Genomic DNA, 24,592 nt, shown 5'->3' on the forward strand with positions numbered 1-24,592 from the left:
GCCCGCATAAAAGCAGCGGCGACGGCCGGCTTCCCACGTGCCATCATCCCCCGCGAGCTGCTCACCCGTTTCCTTCGCCGCCCAAGGAGAGCGCACGCACCATCAGTCTGCGGACGAGCCTCCTCGCTTTCAGCCACCACCCGACGTACAAGCACCGACACACGCCGTCCGACTCGCGGAAGGCAGAGCGCACCACTTCTCGGAAGCGTTAAGTTGGTGGAGCCAAACTTCGCGCCAAGGGTTGCTGAGACGTCCCGTCGGAGCACGGTGAGTGCTAGCGCGCCGCGCGCTCCTCCGCGGCATCTGACCATCGCCGCAGCATCCAGATCCGCGCGCAGACTGGCTGCGCGCGGTGCGCGATGGCTGTTCGGAGCGAGCACCGTGTAGCGGCGACGCGCGCGAAGCTGCGCAGTGCCGGAACCTCCTTTGTCTTTTTCTGGACGCCGGTTCCGGGGCAGCTTGACCCCTCCGGGAATGCGTCCTTGGCCGGCGCTTTCGGTGGCTTATCGGAAGAAGCCGCGTGGACGCCCCCGGCGCCGCTTCGCTCTCCCTCCAGTGCGCACTTCGCGTTTCCCCTTGGTCAGGAATTCCGGGATGACGGGCGTCCACTGCGCGGCCTTGGCTCACCGAGACCTCCCTGCGTCCGTTGTTGCTTTGGGTTAGTTAATCGCCGCAACGAGAAAGAAACACATCGTTCCAGGCGACTTTCGCGATGTGCGGGCGTCTGTTTGTGCGTGCGAGCTTTCATCTGAATGCTTTGGGGACAAGGCTGCGCGAGTCCTGCCTCTGTGCGTCGCTTTTCATCTCCGCTCGCTGGCCGTGCCGCACGCTCGAGAGTCACGGCGGTCAAATGTCAGCACTCGATGGAATCCTTCGCGGTCGATGGACCGGTATACGCCAGCCAGTAGACAAACGCGCGCCTGTGGCTTGCGCGGAACGGTGCGGGAGATGGAGGTGGCCGTTATGTCTCAATTTTCATAAGCACCGTTACGACCTCACTTCGTTTTTACTTCACATGATCTGTATTTCTTAAGGGTCACTTTACCGTCGTCGCGTTCAATTCGGTTGCTAATTGGTGGTCAGTGCCTGAGCAGGTGATAGTAGCGGTGTGTAGAATAAGACCTCTACATTTCCCCCGAAGACCACGCAGACGTAAACTATACTCTTGAAAATTGCCAGATGGTGTCGGCGGCGACGATAGATTGTGAATGCCCTGTTGCGTGCATTCGCCTGTACCCTAAACATGTTAGAGTATTCCATAACGCTTTCGCCTCACGTGTACGGTCAGGCTGTGGTATGCGTCTCATGCTGCTGTTGCTGCTGCTCGGGCACCGTTGCCAAAGCAAATCTTTCAACAATACAAAAGGGCGAGCACAAAGCAGAGGATAAAGGCGCAGCAGACGCTGTTTTCCTTTGCCATGTGCACGTGCTTCTTCGGTGCCTGACCCCGCTTTGTTCGCTTGCGTCACCGGCTGATACCTGGGTGCCGCTAGATACGTAATCGCTACAAAAGTTTACTTTACTTAGTTCATGGGGTTTAACGTCCCAAAGCGACTCAGGCTATGAGAGACGCTACAAAAGGAAGCTGCTGAAGACCGCAGTTCTCGGAGATGAAGCCGTTTGTTTCCTCGCGGTGCGGCCGTGACCGTATCCTGCTCGCGACAGTCCCTCGTGAAAAAACGCCCGTCAGCGCTAAAAGGCTGCTCACTCCGGGTTTCGGGCACGCCTACTCGGCGGCAGCCCACACGAAGCCGGCTGCCAAAGCTCTTCGCATTACCCACAGCGGCGTTCTTGTTTCGTCCCGTAGGACGGGAACGCTCCGCCGCACAGTAGGCTTTCCGTTCATGATAACTGCACCACGGAACGTCTTCTCCGGACTGAGGCCCCGAAGAATTTCCACAGGCTGCGTTTTTTGCACGCATGCAGAGGCAGCATTTTCCCAGAGCAAGCAAGCTGCAGTGGCAGCGCCGAAGTAGCCTGCGCGCCAGAGGAGGGGGCGTCCTTTCGGCGCATCCGGTGGCGCAATCCTTTCGAGCGCGCCTCCGATGAGAAAGGACGCGTTGTTCCAATAACGATAACGACGGCATCTCCGTTCGAGTGCAGCCGCAGCGCGACCTTGGAAGGAGCGGAGGGCGAGGCGTTGCGAAATGTAACTTTCCAGGGAGGGCAGCCTCGGGCTGAGAGCAACCCTTAACCCGGAAACTGCTGGAATGACATTTCTGCTGAACCCACCGCGCTCAATCAGGAAGGCACACGGGCGTCCGCTTTGTGCAAGCATGAAAAATGGTTCCTTTTCTTGTTTTATTGCGCAAATGGACCCTTTGGCATAAAGTTAAGAACAAGGCACAGGCTCCTTTCGTTAATCGATGCTAATAGGGCTTGGTTTTTACGTCCGAGTGTCTTCTTACTCTTGCGTTTTTACGAAGGTCAGCGTTCGATACTATGATGTTCCTGTGTGACCTGATGGCGTCTGCTGTTGTGTGGCTTTACCGCCCGATACACTGGAGCCCTAGGCTTCGCAGGGACGTTCGTAACGCGGTGCTGTTTATATCAGTCAAACGAGAGCCATGAATGACGCTGTGCGTGGTCGTATATGAGCATTCTGAATTAGTTTGCTAGCCAAGTTTCTTCTGGGCTGCAAGTAAAGAGCGCACATTTGTCGGAGGATAAAAACGCAGCCGTCCGGACTCTCAAAAGGCCGGCCTTCGTTCAAGGCCGTCGTTTAGAGTGTCTAGACTAAATACAGCCTTGTTTAGAAAACTCTCGTCTTGCACAATGCATGCTATTCATGAGCTGCACTTTCCTGCGAAAGATAAGCAGAGAGAAAGCGCACGCGGGGAAAAACAACGTGCAGTTTTGTGAGAATGTGGCGCTTTTATTTTGGTCACGCGTCTTCCTAGAAAGCGCGAGGAGCTGTGCCAAAGATGGCGCCTTTTGCAAACAGCCCAGGTTTGGTTAAACGACCGACGTGTGCGCAGGTGTGAAAAAAAGAGCACAAGAAAGGCAATAGAAGTCTTCAAGTTCTCGTGGGAAAACCAGTGAAGCGCCCGCCCATAGCCACCGCGGCGGCCAAGCGGGACCGCCGGCCTCAGCAATGTCACGCGCTGGAAGCGCGGCCCAGACAGTCGTTCAGAAACCATCAGCCACAAAGCGAGAGCAATTTGTTCGCAAGGTCGTCCCGCACAGGGGCAAACAGTTTGGTTAGTTATTGCGCAAAAGAGAGAGAAAGGGGCCTCAGCGACGAGACATCACAAGACGCTCGACACTCGCTGCTTCGTACTAAGCGTAGCATCACCACGGCCGCTTGATGCAAAGCGCAAAGCTTTGTATCTAGCGGCCGTGGCATCACATTGCCGGAAATTTCGTTCAATAACTATTCAGATGCAAGGTAAAACGCTCACTTAACCAAGGTCAGAAATCTCAGTTTGTAAGTGGAGTGACTTCCGTAGCAGCTGCCGACGACGCGCGAATAGTTACCGAATCCTTTTCGTGAGGCGCACGTGTGCAGCTGAATGGCAACAGGGATCTGTGCGCCCTGCTCAACACTCTACCACTGAACCACCTACGCGGCACCGCGTAGACAGATCATATAAGCGCAGTAAACTTATTCCTCCTCCAGCTACGCAGAAATAAATGCTTAAGTCCTCATTTAGACTCTGAAACTATTTTCTCTAGCAGCTGTGCATGCCTCCCCCGGCATTATGCCCCGGAGAATGCTGCGCAGTGTTCCGGCGTTGGCTCTTTAACTACTCCGACTTAATCGTTCGCGCGAAACCAAGCCGCTCGTGCACCACCTCCGTGCAGGCTGCCCGTGGTCGTAAAGGGGTCACGCGCTCCCTTCTTGCGCAGAGAAGTTCATGCTTCACGGCGGTCCGGAGCGAAAGCAACACTTTTATCGCTGCCGCGGCTGGCCATATCCGGCACGAAGAAAGCGATGAAGACGCCAAGCATGCAATGAACTTTCGGGACACGGGGGTGCCCGGTCACGTCGTGTTAAACGGCGCCACTTCTCTCGCTGCCCATAAACTGTTGTGGGGCCGTCCTGGGCGCGGCGATTCCGCGTGTCAGGAGGAGGCCTGTCAGCCGAGGGCGGGGGCATCCATCAGCGGGCCTGGGCCCCGCGTGAAAGGGTGGGAGAGGTGCTCGACCGGCCGACCTCCCGTGGGCAGCGCGCGTCCGTCCAGGGTCGTTGGCCTTGAGGTCTCCCTCCCGCGGCCTTTCCGGGCCGGCCTTGACTCGGCGGCACGCTTTGGCCGCACGCTTGCAAATGAGCGCCGCTTCTTCGCCCCTGGGCTGCCGTCGTCGGTGTCACACCGCGCTTGCCAGACGTCTTGACGCGGCAGCCGCCCTGGCCCCCCTCGTCGTCGCACCCTTCGATACGCGCACGTTTAGCCACAACGCACCGGGCCCTTCATCGGTGGGCGCATCGTGAGGAAAGAACAGTGGTTTCAAGCGACAAGCTCTGCTGCCATTTAGTAACAACGTCTCAGTGACGTTTCCTGTCGCGCCCGCGCCAAACTTGATGGCCGTCTCGGACAGCGAACTGAGAGACAATGCCCAGCCCAATAAATTAGTTCGATTCCAGGCGTTCATTAATCAATGTTAGCGGCCTTAGCTGTAATCCAGGCGGATAAGAATACATTCCAAATCGAGAAGTATCTAGGTGGCATCCTATATATTCTCACTGACGGCGGCTCACACTTCTGGTCGCAACCAAAACACGCCCTTCGCTTGAAGGGCCCTTTCATTTGCATATTCGCTTGACTGAGGGTACGTTCGCGTGCGGCGAGTTTCGCACGTGCGATGGGGACTGCAGAGCGATAACTCTGCAGGTAACCAGCTGAAGCGCTTTCCGCAAATCTAAACCAGGGGGCCCGACGGCGCCGTGCAAGTGCACTCTCAAGCCTTTGGGGATTGCAGATTAATGACTGGCGCTAAAGGGCGGCGCTCGTGCGGGAAGCTGCCGCTTTTGGCAGGCGTATCCGCGCATGTCCTTGCCCTCGCGGTGCTGTCAGACGCTGCTCTCTGGGTCGACCGTGACTGGCCAAGCACTCTTGCCGAGTCCCGCAATGAGGCAGTCTCGACCGGCGCCACGCAAGCAAAGCACCCCATGAGTGGACGAACGCGGAGGTCAACGTGACCGTGCGGTCTGCAACTGTGTACAAGTGCCGTCAAAAGTAAATGGAAGGCAATATTCACGAAAAAAATTTAATTATTGGCCTCGCAATTCATGCATCCTTGAATACATATGTGCAGCCTAATTGTGATTTTGTGAATTGCACTGTGCACCAACAAGCATGGAGAATCTGAGCGAGTTCTCAGCGACCTGTCTGGGAACATTACGGTATCGTTGGTATATACTGATATATTTTGCCGTGCTAGTAGCGTGTCCCACCAGGCATCGGGTCCAGGATCACCGCCGCATTGCCGAAGGAGGAAGGAACGTGGGCCGGAGACGGGGAGTAGGGGAAGTGAAGGAAAAACTGTATTCACATATTTACATTATTTACATAGAGCGGGACTGAGAATGGCTCTCAGTGGAAGGGGAACGTCTTCGTCAACCGTAGTCGACTGGAGCTAGCAGGCTTCTCTCGGCCACACTCACGGCCGAGTTAAATATCGTTCGGTTTCCCCAGATCCCTGGCTGGGGAATAATGGTCGACGAGCACTGTCCAATCCGATGGACCGAAGGGGACGTTCTTGTTACCGCCCACGGCTGGGCAGGTGCGGGTTTTTCCACTCTCTCGCAGCTGGTTCGATGAGAGGGGGAGATGCTGACTCATCCAGCCCTGCGGGAAAGGAATCTCCCGAAGTCTTCCAGCAGGTGAATGAACTTGCTTCCCCGCAGATTGCCCAGAACGCGAGTCGGGGACACAGAATTCTTCAATTATCCGCCAGCGTGAACGGCGCCGGCACGTCGCCTCTGCTGTGGTCGCTCGGACAATACCTCCGGCGCGTCCCCGGCTTTCGCCGCTATAGTGGTCATCTCCGCTGTGGTCGCTCGGACAATACCTCCGGCATTCCTGCTACACTAATCCGCTCAAGGAATTTCGCTGGGGTTACTGCTGACAATGGCCCTTGAAATTCCTGCTACACTAATCCGCTGAGGCTCGGAGGGGCATTCCAAGCATCCCACTTCCCACCGCCGTCGCGGGGTTGTCGGCCTCGATGAATGTTCACGGTAGCTGCTTGACCGGGCCCACGTGGTCCGAAGTACAGTCACAACAATACGACATTCGTTCAGGACCATCCAGCAAATCCTCTCTAGCTGCACCGACCAATCGCCTCACCTTGCAGTCGCGACCCGTGAGGCGAATACTTGTAGATACCGTTCATTGTCTAATCTTACTCGGCATAGCGTGCAGTAGTCTAATACAACTGCAAAAGCCCTCAAAGGAGGCCCTTCAGCCAATGCGTAGACCGACTGTCATGGCGGCGGCGCGGGCTGGGCACTTTTACTTTTCTTTCTTTTTCTTGCCCATTCTAACCTATGTCATGACGTCGTGGTCGATCCCGTTAATCAGCAGTCAATTCACTTGCAACTGCCAGCTAGCCCCCTGCGATGTCATGCTAGCAAGGGTTAAGGGGATTAATCGCGGATTAGCCATGACGTCATGACGGTCGATCCACGCCATTGACCACGCAGAGGGCTTCCTTTGTGGGGCATTTGCCGCTTCGTTCTTGAGTTCCATCCGGCTATAGCTCGCCCAGTTGTTGCAGGACTGCGCAATGCCCGCCATCGAAAACGAGAGGAGTGGAGGCCTGAAAGCGCTAATCTCGTGTCTGCACCTCCCTGCCTGCCTGCCTGCATGCAGTGGTGCCGCCCAACTTTCCTCCCGCGAATTACGCTTTCTTCTTTCAAGCGCTGTTCGGTAGCGTCGTCAAGCTGTCGGAACGTCCAGATACGTATCTCGCACACTCTCGAAAGTTTCCCCCTACCAGACGATTCGCACGAGAGCCAATCTCTCATCTCGACTGCACGCTTCGTCGGGCGACGATATCGGCCCAGCACCCTTCCGCCTGCTACGGCCCGCGGCCGCAGCGGCCCGCGGAGGTTGCGCTCATCAGGGCTTCCCCTGATCACTCGCGCGATCTGGAACGCGCCGTTGCCGCGTCCTTCCCGAGTGGGAGCCCCCTTAATTGACCAAGGACACACTGTTCCTTTCGTGTCCTTCCCCTACATTCTCTGTCTGGGTGCGATCCGTCCAATCCCACGCCATCCGCGTGTACACGTCGCATATACGTGCTCCGTGTCTCAACTTCGTGACTCGGGAAGCATCGGTCTGCACTGTCTGCGGATTGCTGCCACACTGCGAAGCAGCTTCGCTGCCATGGACACATTATTCGTCCCGTCGACTTTCCCATAAGGAGGACAGACAAGAAACTGGGGTAGCAGGCACTTTACTTTTTTTCAAAACCATCCAGGCCTCTTGTATGAGCGAGATAAGGGCGCACCCCTGCCAGCCGCTGGCCCAAATTCCGCTGGACCACGTCATCTGGTGCCGGCGCTCTATAGGCTGCTGACAGGCCCGTATGCTATACTTCCAACTGCCGCTTGTACCGATCAGCCTAAAGGGTCAGATTCCATATATCGGCAACGAACGTAACCACACGCTCAGTGTACCAACACTCTGAACACGAATACGCATATATGTGAGTAAAAAGAGCAAGCTGTCCTCTAGTTTACTCCCTTTTATAGAAGGGAGTGCGCTAGATGATGATAGTGAATTTTTAAGGCTCAAGGGTATCTGCAGCCAAAGAGCGCCACGGCACAAGATGTTCTCGTTTTTGCTCGAGGCGCCGGTCAAAGACCCATTTCCCAAGCATTTCACCCTGATTAAGCCGAGCATCAGACCACGGGAAAGCTTAGGAGAGCATTCTCCATTTTTACTCCTTCCTGTCTAGAGTGCAGCGTCACACATGGTGTCCATGCGATTGAGATGCTTTCTCCTTTTTTCTGCCGCTACCAGGTTGGTAATAAAACGCGAAAATAATGTTTCCTTTGACTGTCTGCATATTTTTTATTATCTGCACATTTTAGAGCTTTCTTTTCTGCATATTTAAGAGGTTTACAGCTCTCTAAAACATTCCCCTGGCCTGGACCTCGAAACCAGAACCTCCCCAAACCTTGCGTGAAGTCCGTCCGTCACTACTCACTCATGCCGATCACTAGCGCTTTCACTTTGCTCTTATGGTCCGCTTGATAATGAAGAGGTAAGAGAACGTTGATATCTTTTTTTTTTACCTCCCGTTTATTTGCCCAATAACAGCAGCAGAGGGCCATGCACAACATGCAGCATCAGGCCAGACTCCCGGCGCTACGTCATAGAACACCTCTCTGCCCATTTTAGTACTGGCGCTATAAATCTCATCCACAAATAATGATGGAGAGGTCGACCTCGGGATTTGCAATGCCGCTGGCTGCGCCGCGCCACGGAAGGGGGAGTGTGAGCGACCAACGGAGCGACCGTATTCGGGGTGCTCATCCGATATCCTCCTTCCGAGTCGATTCTGCTCTTTTGCGAGTCAAGAACTGTTCTCATAGCCGGGCTGGCACACACAGCGTCCAGTCACGAGACCGAAATAACGTCGTCGCAGTGCTGCAGGTAAAAGGAAGGCGGCCAGTAACTGCAGTTCGAGCGCCCAGGAAGAGTAAACGCAAATTACACGTTGCACCGCTTGAGGGACCGGCGTGGGACCTCTCCGCGCCGCCCTCTTATAACGTCGGCACAGAGTGTGCAGCAATGCTGTTGGAGTTTGAGGTCAAACATGTAAAGCTGTCTGTGGCGGCTTTAGCTGCGGCCGATTCCAGTATCATCACGTGGTTCCGCGATCACTGCCAACGGTGCGCTAGCTCAACCCGATTACAGGCTGGGTGACAAGCGATATCTTGCGTTGTACTTAACAGAGCTCTTGGTCATTGTATACTAAGTAGGTGTTGTACTAAGTAGGTGCTGACGTCCGCACAGCAAGAATGCTTGCGAGATAAGCGTGGAATTTTTATTTTGACATCTCCCCTTTGCTCGCAGGTTTGCGAACGTCACCAGGCATTGAACATGGCATCATCGCTGACCTTCGCAGTCCTCTGCGCGTGCGTCATGGTATGTGTTGGTCCCCGCACCTTATCTACCGACACCCGACGAGGAAGCCTCTGTCGTGCTTGGTGTTCTGCGCAGTGCGCCAAGCTTTTTTTACCGTACCACTCTCGTCGTGCAGTAGCGTGTTAGTGAGAAGACGCTAAAGACAGCAAGATAACCAAAATAACGTCGGAACATGAGAAGGGAAATCGTTGCTGCCCCGGGAGCTACCAACAAGCGAGACATCAGGTCTGCTCTGAGACAACCTGTAAAAACAAAAAAACTCGCTTGGCGGGCCGCACTATGGGAAACTCCGTGAGTATACGATGTCTCTGCGGCCGCATTTCTTGTTTCACTTTTTTTTCAGCGAGGCTGTCTAGACGACTGTGTACACACATACGGCGTACGCGTGTGAGTGCGCGCGCCACGGAAAAGCGAGGTCTTCAGGACGCGGAGCCGCTTTGGATCTCGCGCACCTTTGAGAGCATTTAGGGAAACCGCTCCAGACAGCGAGTTTCTGCGGCCCGGGGCGTGATCAGATTCCATCGGTCCTCTGCTAATTGCCACAAAGGAAAACTGTGGTGCCCTCTCGAGAGGCCGACAGCCGAGATATGCCTGCCCTAGTTCGGGGCTCGGACTCAACATCCCCGCGCGATTCTGATGGAGCCAGTCTGTCCCGGACCACGCCTGGTGGACGCCGCACTGCGACTCGCCGAATCGACGTGACTGCGTCCAGTGGAGTTTGGTTTATAGAGGCATGTTACAGTACATTATCCGTTACAAAAGACTTCAGCAGCGTGCGCTGCCGTGTGGCACGTGTGGATAACTTGTATACCGCTGCCCACACGCTTAACACGACCGCTCGAGCGCGTGGCTTGAATTCGCTGACATAGTGCCGCTGGGCGTTGGCCGCTGGGCATGTGATCATGCTGTAGGATGGCAGCAGGGCACCCACTGTCGCCAGTCGCCGCAAACACTCCGTGCAGCACGGTCTCGTATACCTAGCGGCCAGCGCTCAGTGGCCGTGATGTCGGTTCACGTCACATGCTCGAGCGTTCGTTTGAAGTGCGCTGGCGACGGTACAAACGTATGGTGTGCACGGCATAAAAGGCCGTAGCCTTTTCCGTCGGTCGGTAAGGTAGAAATTATTAAACGCCGAAAGCGAGACAACCTACTCCTGACGCCATCATGCGGCGGGCTCTGTGGCTGCAGTTGCCGGAACCTCCGTTGGCTTGGACGTCGGGACAGAGAAAACAAACCATTTTCAGGCAGACTAGATTCAACAGAAAGTCATGGCAGACAAAATCAGGCCTTATATTACTGTGATCAGATGCGCTTGGACGCATAACTAGACCGATGAGAAAAAAGTTGGCCAGTCATTGTATAGAATGAAACAGCTGTCGTAGCACAAAAAGCATTTTGTACAGCTTGCCAAAAAAAAACTAATTCGTAATGTAGCATTTAAACAGTAGCGCGAAACTCTGTTCTCGAGAGCTGTTGTGCTTAGACATGCGACAGCTACCCATGAAGTAACTTATGACGACCGGCATACCCACTTATGTCTGGGCTTATAGATCGATACAGCGCTGTATCGTCTTGTCTTTCTTCGTCCGTGTCTTAGGAGTGCGCTGTGTTTTCCTCAAGGTGAACTACCAACTAGCCCGCTCTTCCACCCCTGCATAGAGCGCTATCACTGCGTTCGCCGAAAAGCAGTCTTGGCTCGTCTACTCAGCCGGAGTAACCGGGTTCGAACCCGACAGCGGCGGCAGTGTTTCGATGGAGGCGAAATGAAAAAGGCGCCCGTGTGCTGTGCGATGTCAGTGCACGTTCAAGACCCCCAGGTGGTCGAAATTATTCCCGAGCCCTCCACTACGGCACCTCTTCCTTCCTTTCTTATTTCACTCCCTCCTTTATCCCTTCCCTTACGGTTCGGGTGTCCACCGAGTGACACAATTACTGCGCCATTTCCCTTCCTCAAAAACCAATTTTAATTTTTTACATTGTGCTCACGCAATGTAACAGAGCGCGCGCGCGAAGCCCTCAAGTGCGGAGCCGTCCTCATCCGCCGCTGAGTGCAATCATCGAAGCATCTAGAATGCCATGAGAGGCATCTTACGAGCGTATACTCGCACGCACGTTCTTAAAAGGCGTACGGCGGACGGCCGTCTCAAGGCGCTCAGTCGTCGACGCCATCGGTGAGCGTCTCGAAACGACGCCTAGCGCGTCTAAATACCGCGAAAAGTCTGCCCCTGGGAAGTAGCGCTCCGCGTTTCTGCAGATGGATCACGTAAAAATTAATGCATTTCACATGCCGCAGCTACGAAGCATGAATTACGGAGGACTCGCCAGCTGCAGCGTCTTCACGTGCATCGAATTATCGTACATGGGCGCTTTCACACTTCACCCCCGTCGAGACGTTGCCGCAAGGTAGAGTGCGCAACCCTCGCCGATGTACAGATGTGAACAGACTTGCGGAAGCGCATCAGCGCAAGAATTTTCCTGACAGCGACTATCCTGTTTAAACCGCAGAGCCGCGCGCGATCGCTCACGCCTGTGCATTTTTTATACTCGACGTAATTGTGTCAGAAGCTACGCATTCACCAAGGTTTCCTAAATTTTGCAAGTTTCGCATGAAAGTGGCTAGCGGTTTTTCAGGCACTCGTCCAGATACAAAACAGCCAGAACGACTTGTTAGTGTACAAAGCTCTCCCCTATCCTTTCTTGCTGTCGCTCCCGTCTATACTTCTCCTCACTATCCTCTCCCTTTCCCTTTCATTTCCGCCGGCTGCAGCTCGGGTGCTTAAGATATTAGATAGCAATTGCCGCGGCCGGCAACACTCTTTTGCTTCACTTTTTTATTTTTTTTTTAAATAAACCACTACCACCACCACCACGACTTGTCAAGTTATAGTTTATCCTGACGCAGCTGAAAACTGACAAGATTTGGGAACTACACACAGGTTCCGCGAGCTTGCCACGGGTCGCTCCAGGCATACGCGGTATTTGGCGCGCCGTCGAGCAGGGCAAGAACGACCGAGCGCCCCAGAATCGCCGCGGGGCCATCGGGCCGGGAAGACGTCTGGCCGCCGCGCTCCACACACCGCTAGCCTGCGGCATCCCGAGCTACGTCTGCCGAAAACGCGGGGAACGCGTCCGAGACACGTGGGCGAGCGCGCGCTCTGTCTGAGCGGGCTGCTCGGGGAAGTGCCGAGTCTCGCCATCGTCCCAAACGCTCGCACCTGCGCTGCTTGTTTCTGCTTCTCTTTGCCAGTTAATCCATGCTGAGTTAATCCGTGCTGATTTTGTAGCATGGAGTTCGCTGTAGTGGGATACAACTCAACAACGAAGCGGCAAATGCCCCTCGAAGGGGGCCCTCCAGCCAGTGGCATCGACCGCTTTTCATGAGATAGCGCGGTTAATCCCGTCACTCTAGATTACTCTGTGTTTAATCCTGTCAAGCTAGCGTGACAGGGAGTTAACCAAGGATTAACCGCGACATCATAAAAATCGATCGGCACCATTGGCTGAAAGGCCTTCCAGGGACATTTGCCGCTTCGCTTCGTTCTTGCGTTGTATCCGACTACAGCGAACTCTATGCCATAAAATCAGCAGATGTAGATCTCTCATATCCTATTATTAAATATGACACGTTTATCGCTAAGCGGAAGACGTTGAAACAATTTGGTGACGCGGTGGGCACGGAGGAAGTAAACCCTGATCGCGGAGGGACCATTCAAATCAGATATCGCTGCGTTCAATTAGCATTTGCAGAGACAAAGATGAAGGGGAAAAAGAGCAAAAAAAAAAAAACGTTGCCTTACTCCGTACAACATTCACAGGTAATCATAACTCGATATTTTTTTTTTTTCCCCCGACGATTTCAGGCGGGTTCCCTGTGGGCCTTCCGGTTGCCGGGTTCATGCACTGGGCCAGAAGACTGCCTTGCTGACGAGTGCTGCATTGTCGGTAAGCAAGACTCCCTGCACGGCAGGCTGCGTACGAGTCTCGCAAACGAAGGTACGGCGCAGGCACGGGACAAACGATGGATACAACGTAGCACTTCGCCCGTTTATTTTCTCTGCCCTGTCCCTGCGTTGTTTTTATGACCAGAAAGCGCGAAAGGGCCATGTCCACAATTCACACTCCCGTGCGATATCCCTGCTATGAATGTGTACTCCCTTCTCCACCTTTTGTTTAAATGTGCAACGAGACGAAAGGTAGAAGCGCTGTGTTTGTCCCGCCTCTTCTCGTCCGTTGTCTTTAGCGCTGTTTTTCAATACAAAAGTTCGAATACATACCGTTTTCAGCGAAAGTAAACCAAATTTTTTTAAAATTGTCTTTTTGAGATGGCTTCAGCAACGTTGAGGTAGCAGTGTCGGCGCATGTCGGAAAACTGATAGATCAGGCACTTAGCCGGTCGCTCCGTGGCGCACGTGCCACGTGACCTTATCTGTTCCGCCAGCGCTTCGGTGCCCGCTGCTGCTCCATGCTCCAGCCCACGCAAGAGGTCGACAGGCATGTGGGCCACGGATACCACGGAATGTCGTGTACTGACGAAGGCCGCGTCGCGCGCGCCAAAGACGCACGCTTTTCGCAAAAGGGGCGCGCGGCGGCAAACATTTCGTGCAGCGTCCACGGTAATCGCGTTTTCGAAATTCTAAAGCGATACGGCTATCACCAACTGCAGGTACTGCAATCAAGAGCCTAACCTTAAGTTCAAGAGTTAACTGTTCAGCTGGCTGATTTTCAATAGTTACATTCTCAATACATTCTCCTTCGCTAAAGCCCCTTTAGACATAACTGCACGTTACCTTACTGCAGTTTAGTTGTAGGCACAGGTATATCCTGCTGCTCGATCAATGCGTGAGGCAGGCTAGGAACTTGGAAAAAAAAAGGAAGTCGCCGGATTGTGCCAGATGCTGTCTTCCTTTTCTTCGTGTCTTTAGCGAGATGAATATAACACCGGCACTTGTTACAATCCGCGGCCCGTGCGACAGGCTGCATATCGGGTGGGGTTTCTCGAGCAGTATTCACAAGTCTTAGCACCACGGTACGGAACTGTCGCTGTACGGCAAATTGGCAACGCTAGCAACGACAACGCGTTACCGTGTTTGCCGTACAGCGGTCCGGCAGTGCTTACTCTCTCAAATGCTGTAGCAAATCCCTTGCGACGCTGCCAGAGAATGAATTTCTCTTAGACTCGAACGCTGTCAGCAGGAGCCGGATGGAAAGAGCTGTTTCGACCTTTGTCCACGCATCACGGCTGCTTCGCAACGGCACACGTGCAGCGCAGCCACGCAAACTTGTAGCGGTTAATTTCGGCTTTCCCGCAATGACCGTGGCTTCGGTCTATTGGAATCTGTTGCCAGGGTCACTTAATTGCGCACGGCCTCACCTTTGGATCTTGAGTGCGGAGGTTGCCATGTCATTTTTGAACCGTGAGCGCATTTCGTCAGCATTTAGTACAGCTCCGGTGAACAGATTCAAGCGAATTTTTCGTATGGCGTCACGAATCTACCACTGGCATATGGGGCAAGTACAGTGATTCGATGGGCAGAGGTCACTTTTGGTGCAACTTTTCGAGCAGCCAATAGTGCCCTTTGGCGCAGTTTGGTGCAGATATATACCGTATTTCCCGGTGTATATGTCTCACTATTTTTCGTTTCGTCGATGCGACTCATACAGCGAAAAATGACGCGCCACCGCGCACAATATTTTGCCGTTCCTAATAATTACGTTTCAAAAGAAAATCGATGTGTAAGAAAGAATCGAGTTATTACACAGTTGGCACAGTGCGATCCGCTATCGTGATACCCTCCAGCGCAGAGTTTCTTACTATTACCTAGAGAGAAAGCTGGCGGCGCTGCACTTCAGCCACCATGGACGCCCAAAGCATCATGGGGCGGTGAGCTACTTGTTGCGGAACAGTCGTAGTTTTTCAGGAACACGAAGTGTCATTACTAAGATTCTTTATTTCAAAAACGCTGTCCGTGTGTGCGCAGACGACTTTTGCGCGAACGCAGTGTGCAAAAGCCATAGTAGTGAAAACGCGACGACACACGACGCCAATAAAAAGGTTTCACTTTTCCGAAATGCCATTAAAAAACCTCTTATAGTGTTTAAGCAACAACATTTTTTTAAACATATTTACTTTTAAAAGTGTGTCTGTTAATTACGAAATATTAGTTTTTATAGTGTTGACTACTTGGCCAATAGGAGAGCGAGTCGTCTCTTATTTTGAGCAAGCTTTGCACTTAAATGCTTTTCTGCTCGTTTGTTGCAATCATTAGACAAGATATTGAATGTTAGGACGTTTGTAGTTATCACACAGCTTTATTTTTCTATTATTTTTTGGCCAAAAGTTGCAGAAGTAGCTCACCGCCCCATGATGCTTTGAGCGCCCATGGTGGCTGAAGTGGTCTCGAGGGGTCGCCATGCAAACTCCCATAGACGGGCTGCCAGCTTTCCCTCTAGGTAATAGTAAGAAACTCTATGCTCCAGCGGGAAGCCGGCGACCAAACTACGCCTGCGCATGCAGTGGCCGGTGTGCGCTCGTCAGGGCCATTTGCGCATGCGCAGATAGCTCACCGCGGATGTGTTTAACGGCAGCAGAACGCGCTATGCTAATACTTTGGAATCCCAAAATCTCTCAACAACCGAACTGGATGCGGCGGCGGCACTAAGTGCGCGCTGCTGCCGCATCCGGTCCAGTCATATTCTCTAAAGTTTCGTTTTCAGTGTCGCATCCGTATGGCTTCGCGCGCGTTGTGCGTTGTCGAGGCGAAGAAGCTACGATGCAAAACTGATGTTGCCTGCCGTTGAATATGCGCCGGAGAACGAGAACCACGCAGCTGGGAGACAGTTCGACACGAGTGAAAAAAAAAAATTATCGAGGACTATCCGCCTCTTCTTGGTAGGCCAACGATCCGAACCCCCAAAATGCCGTTTTCCCACTTCGGCCGTGCAAGGACGTGGAAATCAATACCGGCGCTGTTTGTGAATGTTTTTGCCACGCGCATTTCCAGCGTGCCCTCACGGAATGACTAAAGCAAATCCCTGCGTGCTGCAGGCCTTTTTCGCTTCTGTTTTCATTACGCGGGGTGACAATTAACGGACCCAGCCAGCTTGATATGCAGCATGTATGTACGTTCATGGAGGACAACACGCCGCGCCCGATAATTTTTTATATGTAAATACGGAGTTTTGGCGCAGGCTTGGCTCAGCAATCACATCACTGCAGGTGTCTTGCGATATGGAAGCTTCTCTCTGGCTAGTGTGGCCGCAGTGATATTTTGATGCAAGTAGCGGTTCACTCGTGCGATAAAGTTGTGCCCCTCAGATGTCCTGATCAGAGATCTGGCCGTGCAGGCATGCAGCGCTACAGCGAGCCCCGCTGCGAGAAGCTGGGCCAGATCGGCGACACCTGCCGGCCGTACAACGCGCCCGAGAACCGCACCCTGTGGTACCCGCACAACGGGGGCGTCCAGCAGCACAACCACGCCACCTACACGCTGTTCTGCCCGTGCGCCAGCGGCCTGCAGTGCACGGCAGCGCAGTGTCAACCGGCCACGCTAGGCGACCACGTCGGCAACGACCTCGCCGGCGCCTACGAAGACTACCAGTGAACGCCTCTTCGCTACGTCACCTCCTGGTCCGCAGCGCTGGTTGCTGCCCCGCAGAACGCCACTCTCGCGCATTCAGTGACAGCCTGCTCCCACGTTCGCACCGGCCTGCGGCCGCTAGACACGACGCGACACATTCCACAATGACCTGTTCTCGCAACGTCACTACAGTAACACTAGGCAGTCTTGGAAGGCGAATGAGGCGCATTCTTTGACCGTGCTGTACTGCTGGTAGGGAAATCACCCCTATGCTAGCAGCTTTTCTTATGACCGACGCCTCACTCAGTGCACAGGTTCTTATTTAGCTAGCTGGAACCCACAAGCTGAATTTCTTGCGGCCTACACGTGCCAGTAGAGTAGAGCAGCTGCTACATGGCCAATCTCTCTTCAAGAGTGTGGCCACACATTGGCTTTGTGGGTGCTTTTGCCAGTAGCCAAGATTTGTCCCTACCGCATGATGAGTGCTTAAACTGTGATTATGCATGTTTGTGTTTAGTTGTTGACGTCATACATGTGCAATGAGGCCCTCGTGATGGTCCACACAAAGCAGCACATACCATCGCCACTGCATCTGTACTTCCTAAATGTCAACGGTGGCTATATTTGGTGGGCAACAAATTCAGAGTTTGTGTGATGTCGCACATGGTGCTCATATAGTCACTGGGTGCTCTGGATTGGAAGAGCATTTGTGTTCTGACGGGAACTTTTATGCCAGTATCTCTGCCTCTCCTGTCTGCTTTTTTTTTCTCTAGATGTCTTCAGTACAGACGCTGCGACATGGTACCCTGCCCAGTTAATCTGTTGTCTCATGCTGCAGGACAGCACTGTATTCATGCTTCAGAACATTCAAAATGTGGTCTCTAAACTAAGATTTCTGTGCATCGCTTCTCCTTAAGGGTACCATAACTGCATCACATTGGCAAGTTTCCACACTGCCTTCCCCTTCAATTTATGCCTTAACATACCACACAGTGTCTTGGCAAGGAGCACACTGTATGACCAAAAGAGACAATCTCAGCAGTGATCAAAGCTTGAATATACCCATGGCAAGTTTTCAGCTCGGGGTATCTGACGAGCAAGATCTATAAACTGATTGCAGATAGAAACACCTCAGAAATGTTATTAGACAATACCACTAGAAAGAAAAACATAATTTTAAAATGCTAACATATCACTGTACAATGTTGATGTAATTACTGTATTACTTGCATCATGGCATGGTTTTACTATTTCTCTGTGCACTGGTACTTTGTGTTGTAATAAGCTAGTGTGGCACTCTGCATGACTCTGAGACAACAAAGAAGTTAGTTTTGGTCTGTCAGAACTCCCAATGACTAGACAGAATTATACATAGTCCAGGTCCTTCACATAAAGAGGCCAGCCAGCAGTACATTTTTACCTTTCATTCTTTCCCTCTACTGATAAGATGTACATAGCCAAAGTAAGATGCCATGCATAAACATCCAAATCTTGCAGAAAACTGAATTTTAGAAAACATAATGGTACTTGCAAACAGAAGCAATATTATGAATATGCTGCCAGTCTTCAGTGTGTAATATTGCTCATAAATTACCTATCACAAAAAAGGCATTTCTTCCTCATGAACGTTTGTAAATAGCGATGTCAAAGTGTCTATATTTATTTTGTGTGTCCAAAGATAGCATGATTTTACATACCCTGAACAATAGTGGCATTTATAGGGTGAAACCAGGCTCCACCCTTTAAAAAATGCCTGGGTGCAGTAGAGGTTCATGGTGAACTTGCTTCCGCATACTGATTGCACACACATGCAAGACTGTTCAGAGGCCTGCCAGTCATAGCTTCTGTAGCAGGACGATGGAGATTGAAATGTGTGTTGTTTACAGTGTTCCTCAAATGCACATGCTGTTCCTTTGCAATAAACTTTTATGTATCACTTGTAACAAAGGGTAAAACACTTTTATTTTGATGAATTTGTCATGGACATTTTCAACATGACCAAATTCCTTCTACACCTCTACAAGAAACTTCACAGTAAATGCAGAATCGATGTGCTGTAACTCACACCCAAGTACACCTCTGGAGTTCAACACAAGTGCAGCAGGACTGGGGAGCCATAGGAGAAGGCCGTTCATCTTTCAAATGTCCTTTTGTGACCTTGTGACATGGCATGTTTGATAGTGAAGCATATTTTTCATAGTATTCCAGCAATAACAGGCTGCCACTGACAGCATGACTAACCATTAGAGGGGAAATCCTTTGCAAGAGTTCCCGAGCAATATTCAATAAACCATGAAATACCATAGTAATAGGAGGAAAGGGCATTTTTATAATTAACCCTGAAAAGCCCTGAATACTAATAAAATTTTGTGGAAATTGTGGAATGAAAAAGGACATCAAATACATGAAGCAGATTTCCCAATAATCCCCTGAAAATAAAGTGCAAGCTGCCAGCATTGCAAAAAGCATGCTGTAAGATCACTTGCTGACAAACGCTCTTCCGGCACGAAGACCTTAATTTCAGCTGGTAAAATCTTAGCATCAACAGATAAGTGATTGAATCATTTTGTTGATTTAATGCATGTATGTGCAACTATCATTTCAAGATGACAGTTTCTAATTGAACAGTAACCTTTTTCTCCACAAATCCATTCTTTTCTCACATTTCTGCAATGTAGTCAACGGCCAGAAAAAAATGCTGAAAATTCACAATTTTTATCCTGCATTTTGCATCACATGGGCATAATGGCATTACCATATCTATTCACTCAAATTAAAGGATGGTATTACATACACAGATCCATTCCGGCTACCAACAACACGAAGCACTTGCAACGCTCAACTCAGGAAAAGCTTTACAGTGCCCTAAAAGCGCATCAGAAAAAGGCAAAGCAGGCACCCTTACCACCTAGTGTCTCACACAAAGAGGCTGTTGAGAAGTGAGCATATCAGTTCAACTGACTGAGCCATGGGCTTAGCATCACAAAAAAAACGCACATACTCTGGCATTTCCAACCTCAATTCAAAGTGCAAAATTATGAAGGTCAAAAGCTATCTTCAGACTCTGTTCCTCACTTGCAGCACACACACAACAGTAACACACATATGAAAAACAGAACAGTTGCAACATTCTAACCTCTTGGGAGAAACCAGCCTCAATGTGTAGTCCTTCACATCAATGCATTACTGCCTGACCACAAGCCAGAAGGAAGTGCACAAATGCTTCACACAACCTCCACGGATGTAGAGGCAACTTGCGAAGCACTGGCATCTCTTGGTTTTTAAACATGCTTTCAAATCGCACCTACAATACACAAACAACCGCATAAGAGATCACCCATATCATGTACAATCATGGACAAAAGTCTATACGGTGCGAGCTTGCTGAAAAAATTTAATTTCTGGACAGTCAGGCATAACAATTCCCTGACAAGCACAGACGCATGAAAGACATGCATGCTCCACCCAGTGATTTACTGGATAGCGAGGCAACGCAGAAATAACTTTTCTGCAAACCAGCATTCCATAAATTTTTAGCCATGACGGCACAGCATGACTAGCATTAATACCTTCCGCACTCATGGCAACTAAATTTACAGCAGAGAAAATTCCCTGAATAACAAATATGGCTCGTGCATATTTTGCAGGAAAATAAACTAAGAACTGAAATATCACACCTTACAACTATCAGCTGATTTTTTTTCCAAGTGCTGTCACTGCTTGCCCACACTGGAAAGTTGCCAGAAAAACATGATAAACAAAACAAAGAAAAAGACTACTGCAGCTAACAGAAGAAAGAAGTCTAATGTGAAAAGAAAGATGAGGAATGCAGATAAAAGGACAAGCATACATAAGCACTCCACTGTGAGAAACACCTCAATGATAATGACCATGAAGTTCTTATTCTTCTTCTTTGCACCCGCTATTAAGGTAACTTTCTGTAGAAGGCCCAACAAAATATGACAATAAGGTATGTTGACAGGAATTCTAAACTAACAAGTTACATTTAAATGAGCAGCAAGTGTATATAACTGCATAACCGAGGAACTTGCCCTAAGCAAACTGGTTGTAGAACTGACCATATGATTAAAAATGTCTAAAAAACTAAGTCAAAATTAAGGCATTGTTCCTGAGCATCACTTAATGCTCATGCACGTAATAACTTTTCCATATATATTCTAATGGTGTCTTCGAATGGTGGCTTTGGGGTGCTCTAGGCACTCTGATAGGAGTCCTTCCATCGAATTGTCTATACCAGGCACTCTTTTTGTTTTCAGCTGGTTCTTTTGGGGTGTCGGCCTCCAGGGCAGAGTGCTCTCACACGCTCCAAAAAAGAAAAAAGAAAACTCAGAGTGGCCAGGCGCTCTGGGCCACCTGAGTACTTCTCACCTGCGTCAGTGTGTCGCCAGCACGCCGGCGGTGCACGACGGTGCAGTCGCTCAGTTACAGGTGGTGAAGCAGCTATGTGACAGTGTTTTGATGTTCTACTAAAATTCCGCACTAGCTTCAATCCAACGAACTGCATCAGTACGTCAAGTCTCGGAACGTTTCTTTGCAGTGCATGGCAGCAGCGATCAATGCGGTAACATCAATGACTGCAACAGTGGCGTTAGCAAGTATAGAAAAGGCTTAGCATGAGGAGTCTGGTACAGTGTATTTGCACCTGCATTTAGGACGATACATCGTTGCGGCTCCGTTTGTGCTGTCTAAATGCAATGCAGGTGTTTTCCAGCGCATGCAGTGCAAAAAAACCTGTGTCGACACGGCAGAAGTGCGATGTTTTCGTGGTTGATAGTGGCAGTGTCAGCTAGTGAACTTTTTTGGCGTGACCACGCTGATCAAGCCTGAAAATTACGTTGCGGTGCCAACCAAATGCCTTGTTGTGAGCGAGTGCTCTGGGGATGGAAGATGGATGTTTGGTTTGGTTTATGGAGGTTTAACATCCCGAAGCGACTCAGGCTACGAGAGATGCTGCAGTGAAGGGCTCCAAAAATTTCGATCACCTGGGGTTCTTTAAACATGCACTGACATTGCACAGTACACGGGCCTCAAGTATTTCGCCTCTATCGAAATGTGACCGCCACTGCCGGGGTCAAACCCGCATCTTTTGGGTCAGTAGCTGAGCGCCATAACCACTGAGCCACCACGACGTCTGTGGAATATGGATGTGCTTTGACGAAAAAGTATAATGCAATAAAATGTAATGTAATATACCGAATGCTGCGATTGGTCGGTCCTAGCCTAAGGGCTTTCAGGGTCTACTTCATTCACATGACCGTTCCGACAGTGCTTCGCATATCTGGCTGGGCGGTGCCTCCTCTGACACAGACTCAGAGTTTGCTAGCAATCAACGCACTCTCGGTCAGAGGATCCAAGCGACCAGACGAAGACACTAAAACTGTCAGCACAACATGGACAAGTACACACATAAAAGTAGCAAAAACTTCCATTCTACATTTAATTCCTCAGTCAGTAGTGAACAGTATGTTAACATGAAAACTACTTGGCTTAGACATCACTTTCCAATATTAAAACAGGACATCAACCGTACGAGAATCAAACTATTGAGCAAGACACATCGCACTAGTGAATCCCTGGCTTGTTCTCCTACTGAGTTGCTAAAATTAGGATATGAAAGTAGAATTAATGGCACAATAACAATGTGTAAGGGTGGTTTCCTCTTGTCAGGTGTCTCTTTGAAGAGAGACTTGATGACAATGAAACCTCTCAGACTGGCTGACAGTTTAGCACAGTGGCAAAGTTGCTGATATAATGTCACAGTATTCGAGTCTCTGCCATTCAAGCAGCCAGCTAGATTATATGTTTCTATATGGCAACACAACCTGACAACATTTCTGAATAATTTTTTGTCAATTGTTCAAGTAAATGCCTTTCAACATCAGTCACAAGACAGGCAGACAAACACCGTCCATAGAAAAACTGTCCACAAGCATGCAACCATTTCCTAGTTGAGTATTCAATGACCTGCTAAATACTATGACTAAGACAAAACATAAATAGGAACTAATTGACAGTCGAGGTGAAAATGTTTCAGTTTCCAACTAAGATATAACAAAAGGTGCAATAAATATGAAATAAAGTGACTAGAATAAACATTTATATTGATTAAATCTGAGGTCCTCCAGCATACTAGGAGCAGTCATTTTGCTGCCTTCGACAATGCAGTACCAATAATAAGGATTGGCTTGACAAAATGCACGAACACTGGTCATACAGACTGAGATAAGCCTTTGACACTACTAATACCTGTGGCTCTGCTCTTGAGCTGTGGCTTTTGCATTAGAATTCCAAAGCGGAAGCCTGACTTTCAAACAAATGTCTCCTACATATACTACAATTTTTTGAACCTCACTAGCAAATGACCGATTACAATAAGGTAACCCAACCTTCAGTATACACTCGGCTAACACCACATCTATATTTAGTGAATCAGGATAAGATAGTTTTCAAGATGCGAGTATTTCAGTATTTGCTGAACATGTTCTGCAGGTCAGGCACTGCTTCCTTGACGGAAGCTGAGTGTGCTATTCAAAACTCTTTAAGGTGAAACAACAGATTTTCATCAGATGGACCATTCCAGTTTGGTTTATGGTTTATGGAGGGTTTAACATCCCAATGTGACTCAGGCCACGAGGGACACCATAGTGAAGGGAAATTTCGACCATCTGGGGTTCTTTGACGTGCACTGAGATCGCACAATACATGGACCTCTAGAATTTCGCCTCCATCGAAATTCGACCACCGCGGCCGGGATTGAACCAGTGTCTTTCGGATCAGCAGCCGAGCTCCATAACCACTGAGCCACCACAGCAGTGCATCATTTCAGTGTGTTCTACCTCATGTTGCACTTGACAACGACACGCATACAGCTCTTTTGTGATGAATGAAAATGTGCATTACCTGTTAAGAAACTGCCGAGATACCAAGGCTCACTGCACAAGCAAAGTATAGTAGTGCCATCCATTTGCAGAGAGGCTCAACATGCAGCACACGGAATGGGTCGCACGAGAGGCTGCCTGCCTGCCTTCAAAAAATTAGAGGGGACACTTAAGCTCCCTCTTAAGGGTATGACACGGTAGCTTTAATGGGTTTATGCCCATATATGCAGAATTGGTCATTCACTACTTAATATTCATAGATCCCTGAGAATCCTCATACCACTCCTGATGCAGTGGTGCAGCGGTCAAGCGATGTGCCACTGCCCTGCGATGGCAAGTGCTGCCACCGCTGGGGCTTGTACGACCCAGGATGCTATTTCTGAGCAACCTGTTGTGACCAATCATTAATTTAACAGCCACCTGCCAAGGTGGGCACTTTGCTCACAGTCTGGTGGGCAAGGTTGTGCTGATACCGCAAGGTTATGTGTCCTAGGTGGCCGTAATGCTGCACTCCTTCTAAGTGATAGTACAAGTTAACTGTGAAGGACATGGCACTGTAAAATAAACCCATTTCATATAAGATTAAGTTCGCTTCTCCACACTGAAAGTTGCCCTAAATATGGGGTTACTGGCCATGAGAAACAGGAGGACAAAGTGTTGAGCATGCATATTACTGCTTCAAGTATGCAAGTGTGGTTGTAACATGAACCACATTAAAATATTCCACTTCACAAAAACAAACTAACCCTGCATATCTGTTTTAAAAATTTGCTGTTCTGCCATTAGTAGGGCATGCAACATTGAGGTGAAGCCTGCTTAACAAATATGACAGGGGTCCATTACTGCTGATGCATCTATGAAACCTAGGTGAGGTGGCCTAGACTGACGACAGATTCAAAGTGAAGCAGAACAATGTTTGCTCTGTCAGCTACTTTATCCCACCCTGCATCAGGACAAGGCTGGCACTGAAAAATCAAGTGAAAGTGAACAGCCGGACCCATCGCAACAGTCGGTT

The 24,592-nt window shown here is 50.3% G+C and overlaps 2 protein-coding genes across 5 annotated transcripts in view; one reads left to right on the top strand and one right to left on the bottom strand.

Moving 5' to 3' along the window:
- LOC149349885 (astakine-like) lies at positions 1–18,625 on the top strand. The gene is made up of 4 exons (XM_089578888.1): positions 1–267; positions 9,030–9,101; positions 12,962–13,043; positions 16,446–18,625. The coding sequence occupies exons 2-4, from the start codon at positions 9,057–9,059 to the stop codon at positions 16,700–16,702; spliced, it is 384 nt and encodes a 127-aa protein (XP_089435014.1). The 5' UTR covers positions 1–267; positions 9,030–9,056; the 3' UTR covers positions 16,703–18,625.
- Scgalpha (sarcoglycan alpha) overlaps positions 17,437–24,592 on the bottom strand; it is a 25,001-nt gene continuing 17,845 nt past the window's right edge. For 2 of the 4 annotated variants that reach the window (XR_016290173.1, XR_016290168.1), the window contains one exon: positions 17,437–24,131. The gene's annotated coding sequence lies outside the window, so the exon portion shown is untranslated. The remainder of the gene's footprint in view (positions 24,132–24,592) is intronic. The other 2 variants (XR_016290172.1, XM_089578884.1) reach the window with 1 other exon arrangement.

Source organism: Amblyomma mixtum, chromosome 3 (assembly GCF_055824585.1).
Source record: "Amblyomma mixtum isolate Tamu chromosome 3, ASM5582458v1, whole genome shotgun sequence".
Lineage (NCBI taxonomy): Eukaryota > Metazoa > Arthropoda > Arachnida > Ixodida > Ixodidae > Amblyomma > Amblyomma mixtum.